The sequence below is a fragment of the Mytilus edulis genome, chromosome 7, assembly GCF_963676685.1.
Source record: "Mytilus edulis chromosome 7, xbMytEdul2.2, whole genome shotgun sequence".
NCBI classification, from domain to species: Eukaryota; Metazoa; Mollusca; class Bivalvia; order Mytilida; family Mytilidae; genus Mytilus; species Mytilus edulis.
Window position 1 is genome coordinate 71,572,235 of NC_092350.1, and position 10,465 is coordinate 71,582,699.

Sequence of the window (10,465 nt, forward strand, 5' to 3'; positions counted from 1 at the left end):
TATCAATCAGACAGAAAAAAGATAATAGAGGAACCAAAGGACAAAGAACCTCTAAAGGTCAACAAATGACAGACAAGGGACCAGTTGTTGAATTCCAATTTTCGGGCAAAGTTTCTAGAGGAATGCATGTGAACCACGAATTTAAATATCCACAAATATGCAAGTTTTTCTTTAACTATGAAAATTGGTACCCACGAAAAAAATCAACATCAACCAACGACAACCACTGAATTATAGGCTCCTGACTTGGGACAGGCACATACATACATAATGTGGCGGGGTTAAACATGTAAGCAGGATCCCAACCCGTCCCCCTAATCTGGGACAGTGGTAAAACAGTACAACATAAGAACGAACTATCAAAATCAGTTGAAAAAGGCTTAAATCATCAGATGGACAAAAATACAAATGGAAATGGAACCGACTCTAGAAAAAAGTTGGAATCAAATGATTTGACAACAACACAAAATATACTACAGAAAAAAAATTGGTTGGTCTTCAATGTATTATGTATTCGGGTTTTGTTTTCTGTAATTAGTCAAAACGTCAGTTTTATCATGTAAATCTTTTATATCAATTTTATAAAATTTACTGTTTGCAATAGCCTAAATTGTTCTATATAATAAGGATGTTCTCGTCACAAGCAGAAAACCGTAGCCGTATTTGGCACAACCTTTTTCAACTTTTGATCCTTAGAGCTGTACAACTTTGTATCCCTTTTTTTTGACTTTCGAACTTTTATATCTGGGCGTCACTAGTACGTCTTGTGTGGACGAGGCGCGTTTTTGACGTATTGATTTAAAACCTGATGCCTTTTGTTATCTATTATTCATGTGTTTCTTTGCCTAATACGTTCTCCTATTTATTTGTATTGTAGTCCTGTATTATTATGTTGTCATTTTAATGTTATATTTAACAATGCCATCAAAGTGCGAGGTTTGGCATGCCACAAAACCAGGTTCAACCCTCCATTTTTTTCTTTAAAGATGTCCTGTACCAAGTCAGGAAAATGGCCATTGTTATATCATAGTTCGTTTCTGTATGTGTAACATTTTTACGTTGTGTTTCCGTTGTGTCATTTGTTTTTTACTATATTTGAGTGTGAATTCACATTACTATAAGACGTGTCACGGTACTTTTCTATCCCAAATCCATGTATTTGGTTTTGATGTTATATTGATTATTCTCATCTGATTTTAGTCTAATGCTTAGTCCGTTGCTGTGTGAGTTATATTTTAATGTCATTGTTCTCCTGTAATATTTAATGCGTTTCCCTCAGTTTTAGTTTGTTACCCCGATTTTGTTTTTTGTCCATAGATTTATGAGCTTTGAACAGCGATATACTACTGTTGCCTTTATTTATGACATATTTAAAAAAAAAAACTTTCGAGACTAGGTCAATGCCACTGGTGTTGGATGTTTCCTCTGCGATTGATATGAAAGATCATTGATAAGTTCTTTCTCTTTAAATCTAAAGTTTATGAAATAGTTGTATTTTTATAACACTTTGCGTCTATTTACTTAGTAGTTGGAGGCACACATGTTCGAAATATAGATTTTTCATGCTCTAAGTTTTTGTATCCAATTTTTCTAATGTTGATTGGAGTGCCAGTGATAAGTCTATAACAGAAAAAGTGCACGTATCGGGGGTAACTAATTATATGTCTAGTGTCTTTGGTGAGGTATTATAAAATGATAACAGAATGTGGGAAATATTTCATTACCACAAACTCTATACCTAACAATATTGGAGCATACACCTGAATCTCATATATTTAACAGTTATTACCAAATATTTGTGTTGAATTCGCATTAAAGTTTAACCTATTTTTTCTCTACTTCATTCAATGTCTTTAAGATTTAGATTAAGGGAAACTTCAACAGTTCACAGAGTTCAACAACTTTGCAAAACTGTGATTTGCATCTATGAATAATATGTAGTTTTATCTTATTTTACATGAGAAAACCCCTGTACCAAGTCAGGAATATGACAGTTGTTATCCATTCGTTTGATGTGTTTGACCTTTTGATTTTTCCATTTTATTAAAGGCTTTTTGATTTGAATTTTCCTCAGGTTCAGTATTTTTTGTGTTTTTAACTTTTGCTGTAATATGCAGTGAATTAGTTTTCAGCTTATTTCCAAACAAACTTCATTATATTTTTGTCAAAAGAGTCGTCTTTCTAAGTCTGTCTGAAATATATAAACTGCATATTTTCTCTGCCGGGAAAATCAACCTTTCTTATATATAGTTACTGCTTTTGTATATTACTTATTAGTTGCAAACATGCAATACTCCATGAGATAAACGCATAGAAAGCATGTCACTTCGCTAGTTCTTGTTCTTGTATATGCAAAATCGATCCTGGTCCTGAAAATCTAATAGCAGATTGTTCAGACAAAGATCCACTTCGTATACCTAGTTGTCAAAGCAATATTCCAGAGTTATCTCTCCTATATAATAATATCAGTACAATACTAAATTGATTTTCGTAGGCAACTCTGTACTGACGACTTTGGATAATATAGAATAATGTATACAAATCAAAATAATTAACAGGTGACAGATGACACAAAAGACAAACTTATAATTAACACTTACACCAAGTTTAAAACTAACATTCAAAGTAAGTCATTTGAATTAAATTGATGTAATTCGATCAGAAATAACGACTTATCATTCTGATGGATCAAGTTTCTATTGTTCTATTGTTTGCAATTTAATGACGGATGTTTCTGTGAATTTAGGTCATTGTGCGATCAAAAAGGGGGACTGTCCGGGGGGGGGGAGTGAACCCAGCTTTTTTTTGGAAAGTCAATCGGTTGAATGGGAGCATACTCTGGGTTGGGAACCCCCCTTTTTAAAATTTGCTGGATCTGCCGATAGAATAATTCTGAAAAATAATAAACGTTTTGAAATCTACAATACTGATTGTTTTCAAAAGAAAAAAAATACAGACCATAATGATAATAATTAAAAAAAAAAAGAACTGAAAGTTAAATCATACACTTTGATACATTACCTTAAGTGAATGGTTTTGCACTAGTCAATTTTGATGCGTTTTTAAATTCTGCTATTTGGTGTGAGCTAATGCTCAGTGTTGAAGACTTTACTTTGTCCTACAATGGTTTTTACTTTAACAATGTGTGACTTGGAAGGAGAATTATCTCATTGGCACTCATACCACAACTTTTTAGTGATATTTTTTATCGTTAATATGAAGGGTTAAGCCCAAACAAACTAATGTTTAAAATACAATTAGCACCTCTGGAAGGGTGATCATGTCCCGCATGCATATGAAGAAAGTTATTTCTTATAGTCTTGAGGAATTACTGAACTTTGATAAAAGCAAGAAAAACTCAATCAATTTCTCAATCAAAGTATAACATTGGATATTGATGAAGATAAAGCAACCATTAAAAAACACAACTTCTATAACTTATTGCAGTGGTAGTCTTAGTTTCCAAATATAGACAAATAAATTATTCCTGTCTCTGTCTCTATCAAGAAAAAAAGTTGGCCACTGATTTCTTGCATTTTTTTAAAGAATAAATCTAAGAGCTGTAATATGATTTCTCATGTAGCTGCAATAGCCTGCAATATGTGGATACATCTGTACATGCAACTATGGGTCATTTTATGACCTTCGACAATGAAGAAAACTAACACATTAAAGTCAACTATATGACAAAATCGGAAGCTATTCAAATAAGAAAAAAAATGTCTGATTAACGATGACTCAATGTTACTGATATGAACGAACGACATCCACTGCATTAATAAATACTGAAGTTGGTATATGCATTTGTGGCGGTGTTAAACATGTGTGTGAGCACGTGACATAATTTCATAACAAATCAAAAGAAGAAAATATAAATTCAATTAAAATAACTTGAGATTGCCATAAAAGAGAAAACAATAAACAACACACATAAAGACAGCAAGCATAAGACACAATCTACCGATTTATAAGTAATAAGTTAATAAAAGAAGACAACTAATCAATTAATCATGTTCCCTCAGACGAAAGTTTAAATCAGTACAGGTCTAACGAATTTAGTGTAGAGACTCCATAAGCAGAGTGAGAATCATGACCTTGAATAATGCAAAGTATTAGTAAAAGTACCAGCAGAATCATTCTTATATGTAATTTGTTGAAACTAAAATACATTTATTGGAATGTCGGACGTTTTATTAAAGACACACAAAAAAGAACGAGCTAAACATAGATTAACATAAATAAAAAGACAAGTCAGTACAAAAAACTGATTCAAAAGTTTTATGACTTCAAGGCCTGATGTGAAACTGGAGTATCGAGATATTGGAGAGGACAATTAATGTTATCAATTCTAAATCTCTTTGAAGTAAGTTTTCTTGTGTAAATTTCCAAATTGTGATCGGCAAATTCTTCATTATTTGAAGCAATAATATCACCATATAAGTTTATTTATTAATTGTTTGTTTCATGTTTGGTTATGTGCAAGTTTATTGAAGTGTTTGTTATTGTTGGGATGTCTATCTATTCACAGTTGTTACATCTTCGGATCGAATTAAGGAGGCTGGCTTGTCATATTTTAGATTTTTGTCAGATTTTCGGAATCCTCTGGTTTTATCCATTTGAATGCCTTGAAAAAAATTGCCCGGTGACCCCCATTTTTCTTTTTGTAAATCTTTTACATGTATGATAATAAGCCATCTGTAAAAGACTTTTTTTAATTACTTTTTAACAGTTTTTGAGAACTTCAACTTGTCAATGATAAAGCTATGAAAAGTCAAGAGAGAGTATTTTCCCGCCAATATTTCAATGACTAATATCTAGAAAACAAGCACGGTGACCTATATTTTTTTTTGCTCTTTTGATTCCTTTATTAATCCCCTATCTATATAAACTAGTGTTTTGAAAAGTTTATTACTTTGTAACTGAGAAGCCAACTCCCTTAAATCTTTACATACTACATGTATATAGACATATGCATATTGACTTAGCACCGTCATCTATTCGTAAGTTGACTGACATCTACATGTACATTTAGAATATTTATGGGACATATTTTGTTTTATTTCAGAAGAAATAGTAAATCCAAAATATAGAATGAAGTGAGCAATCAAATGACAAAATAAACTCGACGCTCAAATCGAAGTTTTGCATCTTTCTACATTTATCATAAAAAGCCACATGATTGAACAAGTAAACACGGTGATCCCGTAATGTTTTCGTTGTGTAAACCATAAGCCAACATGTGAGGGATTTGATCAATTTACAAATTTTCGGTATTAAATAAATATTAATGTATGCATTTCTACTTTAACAATGACAATCAAAACGTTTTGATGCATTTCAACATACGTTTCATATGTACATGTTTATACATGTAGAATGTTTTTTTGCTCTCTGAGCAGAAACTTAATATTTAACAACATCGTTATTCCTAATAGCATGACGCACCTTGTAGATAAGAAATATCCAAATAATAATTTCCCAATTTCAAACTCATCATGAGTTGTATTGATCCTTTTAAGAGGTACCAAAAACTTTGAGTATGTTCATTAGATTCAATGTGCTATGTAACTAAGTTTTACAAGCAATGCTTTTGATACCTCGTGATATATTTTTGAGATAAATCTGACATTTAGTAGGAAACCACAAAATTCTATTGAAGTATGTTCAAAACAAAAATAAATCTTCCGTTCACACACTGTGAAATTATTTTCACGCGTTTCGTTTTTACTTTTTAAAGATAATTGACTTTCTGCCCAATTCACAATATAAACATACAAGTTTATGAAATCTGTAATTAGTTTATACCATTTTTTTCTCACTTATATTAAGTCTTACCATAGTAACTCATTTACTGTGAGTAATTCCCAGGCTCCATTAGATGTGTATGAAGTGCACATTCCTGCACTAATTAAAGTTCGTGCCTGGTTATTTGTGGCTATACAAATCTGAGTAAGAAGTTCCACTGTACAAAAGAGTTTGAAGAAATCTGCTGGTGATTTTAGTCCTTGTAGTTGTTTCCTACCAACATATAATAGTAATATTTAAAACAAAGCATATACTGAGAAAATATTACAGACAAGCCAACATAAGACAAATTAATTTCTTTTAATAAATTTATTGTAAATATTCTAAGACATTTCAATATATACTTCTTTAATTCATTAAAATACAGGGTTCTTAACTATACAAAAATCATAAAAGGGAAAGTTTAACCTGTATTTATAGTGAAAGTGAATATTTTTACATTTTTTATGATTTGAAAAGGGGCTTTTCAAATGAATTTATTCAAATGAAAACTATCTTCTATAAAGATGGAAATATTTCTTAAATGAATAAGTGTAGAACAGATAACAGAAATATCCATTTCAAGTAAGAATTCATACAACATATATCCATTTACCTAGTGAAGTTAGCAAACTGAAAACCTGGAGGTTTTTTTGGTTTGAATGCATTTGTTCTTGGGTCTGGAGCTGAATCATCTAAGGTGTTTTCATCTTTCCAATAAATATTCTTGGCAAGTGTGTCACCATATAAACTCTGAGAACTGTCTTGTGATGAACTAGAAAATACTAACATTTATAAGAAACAAAATCCGACTGATAATTATATTTATAATAAGTTAATGTATGATCATGTATAATATATAGAAAGTTTTACCAGATTAACAGATACTTGCAAATACAAATTTTCCAATAGCATACTTTCATGATCATAAGTATATTATTTACTGTGAATGACTACTGGACATTCTGAATATACATGTTCACCTATAGATCTACAAATGTATTGTGAAGAACAGTAAGATGTCTACTACATTTTGTATTTTTTTTTTGTTGGACTGCTGGCTAACGGATTTATACCCCACATGCATGTCTGCTTTCATCCAAAAGAAGTTTAATATATTGATGTCTGTTGCAAATATTGCTTCAAATGTTATTCTGCATGATTTTTATAAATAATGCTTAACCAATCTTTTGAAATAGTCCAAGTCAGCTTCAAAAAATGTAATTTAAGCCTGCAGCATATGCAATAATATTGCATGTTTACCCCTTTTTTGTTTATCTGCTTGTATTTTGACTCCCAGCTGACCATCATTTCTTATGTTCTGTTTTGTTGTTGTTATTTGTTTGTGCCAATGTACATTTTTCTACACTTTCAGTCTTTTATTGAATTGAACATACTGATTATTTTTTCAAACAATGGTCAATTCTGATATAAATATACAGGAGATGTGGTATGATTGTCTATGAGAAAACAATTATTATTTAGCCGGTTACAGGTTCCTGATTTTGGACAGACACTTTTAGAATATGAAGGGGTAAAATATTTATTTTGGTACTTAACTTTGCTCTGACATGAGTATCAGAAAAAAATATAAAATCATGAAAAAGTATAGTTGCTTTTATTTCACAATATGCAAGCCTAATACTTCATGTTAACCAAACTTGTCCAAAGCTGTGTGACTAAATTGTTAAACGGTTAATAAGAATTGAGTATGATAAATATGATACTCCACAACATACATGTACCAGATAATATTTATTAGGTACAAATTTGAACTTGTTATTGCTGAAAAGGGAACTTCGAATTGTCACGATTGAAAGCAAAAGACTTTGCGTTCATGGTGTTAATTTGGAACTTACAAAACTTCTTGTTCTGTTGTGTATGACTCAGTATCATCAACGATGTCTCCATCCTGAAGTAACAAATCCAAATAATCCTCTTCGTCTGATGAAATTAAATCGGTATCCATTTGTCCTTGATTTTAACACTGAGGTCATGAACCGTAAAATCATAAATTACAAAAAAACCGATATCGGAATGTATCCGGGTGACCGATAAAAAATAAAATTATGTACGAAATTCGAAGAAGTAAAGAATTAATTGATTATTTTCTCAAAAAAAAATAGATTAAAGCAGGTGCGCGCATAAATGACCCATAAAAGAAATGATTGACTATCGTCATAAAAAAACTCCATAGTTTTTTACTCATTTTTGACGGCGATCATCAAAAAGTAAAGACTCGTAACTTTTGAAGTCCCTGGCCGATTTTAATAAACTTTTCAGTTTTGGAAACCTAAAAGTCCCAAGTGTATTCGTGTATAATCACTTTTTCCTATTTCATAGCTTAAGTATTGCTGTTTTTTTTCCTTCGTAAAAATTTTGAATTTCTCAAATTTCTCGTGGTTAAATCGTAAGCAAGTGCTATATTATGGACAAAAAACTATGCTTAATGGCGTTTCCACCAAATAAAATATACATCATTGTAAAGCAAAATATCGAAATAATTAGCCTGTAATTTTGTAAAGCCAAAATATTTCACACAGTGAAGTTTCGACAGTTTAGTTCCGACATTGACAAAACGGGAAATCCCCGTAAATTTCGACGTCAAATTAATTGTCAAGTGCAGGTTCATCTCGCTGAGAAATTTGTTTTTGTTGTTAAACATCCACGATATCATACCAGATGAAAGCTTTAATTCTTGGCTTTAATTTCATCTAAGTATTATGTTTATACACTCAAAAATAAAAACTCTACAACTATTCTCACATAATACGCAACCCAAAAAACGCTTCACCGGTAAGCTGTACCGGTGTGAAAGGGAAGGGGTTAATGATGTAAGCATGACTGGTTTTTTTTTGTGTTTTTTTTTTTTATTATTTTTGCATTTTAGAATTCAAAAGCTTAAACATGCTGTATGTGCATCTTTCTGATATTCATGTATAATCATCTTGAAATGAATAAAAATTCTTCTCTATTTTGATAGTTATTGCTTTAACTGGAACGTTTGTAGTTGCTGTTGCAAAGCCTTTCACATTTTATGTGGGGTGGGGGATGATTTTTTTTCTAGTTTATTCACAAGTAATTGTATATTTAACATTTTTAAAGTTACATATACAATGGATGGTAAACACACCTACTCATCTTCATGGTCGGAACAAATCTGAATGTAAAATGTCGAATAACACGAAAATATTCATTCGGAACCCGAGAGAAATTTTTAAAACAATTTTCAAAAGGATTGTAAGTCATATACCGGTATAATATTTGGAATTCTGACGGTACTAATGGTGTTCTTTTCTATTCTTTGTGGTGGTATTAGCTACAGATTTAGATGGAACCTACGTTATTTATACTATATGGTCAAGGTCAAATGGCACCAAAGCGAATACAAATCTGACGACACAGATGCAAGATTATATATGTATGATGCTTTCGTGTAATGTGCAGACGAAGATCAAACATTTGTCCATAAGATACTTCTTCATCAAATAGAGAAAGTTGGTGGAATTCAGTTGTGCTTGCACAAACGGAACGTTTTACCTGGGAATGATATCGCCACTACTATTACATCTGCAATTCAAAATAGTCAACAAACGATAGTCATAATGTCTCCAGATTATTTAGCCTCATACTGGTGTATGTTTGAATATAATATGGCTAGGATGGAGAGTATCTATGAGCGTGATTGCAAAAACATTCTGTTTTTAGTACTTTGCAAGCAAATTCCTGCTTGCGATCTGCCACTTCAAAAACTCGAACTGTTTCACTGTCAATCTTACATTGAGTATCCAAATGCTGAGTACGGCTCTTTTGGGAACAGCTTAAAAAGGCTATCCAACATTGATGATGAATCCGTTTTGGATTTTACATTACATACTTGTTGATCGTTAGAAAGTGAGGAAATACATTTATGTTTACCAACGAATGACTACGTATATCGTTAGCTAGAAATAGACTGTAAGTGCGGGTCACAGGTTTCACCATGAGCGATAAGAAAAGGACTGCATGTTTTTGCATCGAATTTTTGCAGATCGAGGCAAATCTTCACTGTAATTGCAATATCTACAATGTTAACACGATATTGTGTTAACATTATTTACATTGTTTGAACCCTTATATATTGTTGACATCGTTGACATCGTTAACATCGCGATGTATACAATCTAGAAAATATATTGTGTTTACATTGTTGACATCGCGATGTATACAATGTTAACACGATGTTGTGTCAACATTGTATACATTGATTGAACCCTTATATATTGTTTACATTGTTGACATCGTTAACATCGCAATGTATACAATGTTAGCACGATGTTGTGTGAACATCGTTTACATTGTCTTAACTCTTATATATTGTTTACATCGTTGACATCGTTAATATCGCGTTGTGTACAATGTTAATACGATGTTGTGTCAACATCGTTTACATTGTCTGAACTCTCATATATTGTTTTCATCGTTGACATCGTGAACATCGTGATGTATACAATGTTAAAAAGATTTTGTGTTTACATTGTTTACGTCGCCATATAAACTATGTTGACACTATTTTAGAGCTATAACATCACATTTGTTTTAAAAGATTTGTTGTTAAAAAAAACCATAAAAATGCAAAGTATATATATGTAATCGACAAACTTCATTGCATAATTATTATATAAATGAATAAAAAACCTTT

The 10,465-nt window shown here is 31.5% G+C and overlaps 1 protein-coding gene across 1 annotated transcript; it reads right to left on the minus strand.

Annotated features, from left to right (window-relative positions):
* Nucleotides 1–5,831: 5,831 nt before the first annotated feature.
* Nucleotides 5,832–7,972, minus strand: LOC139483393 (uncharacterized). Its single transcript, XM_071267411.1, has 3 exons — nt 7,644–7,972; nt 6,401–6,559; nt 5,832–6,018 (listed from the first exon to the last, which is right to left on the minus strand). Exons 1-3 carry the CDS (start codon nt 7,751–7,753, stop codon nt 5,832–5,834), a joined length of 456 nt encoding a protein of 151 aa, XP_071123512.1. The 5' UTR covers nt 7,754–7,972.
* Between the last annotated feature and the right edge of the window lie 2,493 nt (nt 7,973–10,465).

Coding starts and splice junctions, on each gene's coding strand:
- LOC139483393 (XM_071267411.1), bottom strand. CDS start 7,753: ATGGATACCGATTTAATTTCATCAGACGAAGAGGATTATTTGGATTTG. Junction 6,560..7,643: donor ACAACAGAACAAGAAGTTTT/GTAAGTTCCAAA, acceptor AGTATTTTCTAG/TTCATCACAAGACAGTTCTC. Junction 6,019..6,400: donor CAGTTTGCTAACTTCACTAG/GTAAATGGATAT, acceptor ATATGTTGGTAG/GAAACAACTACAAGGACTAA.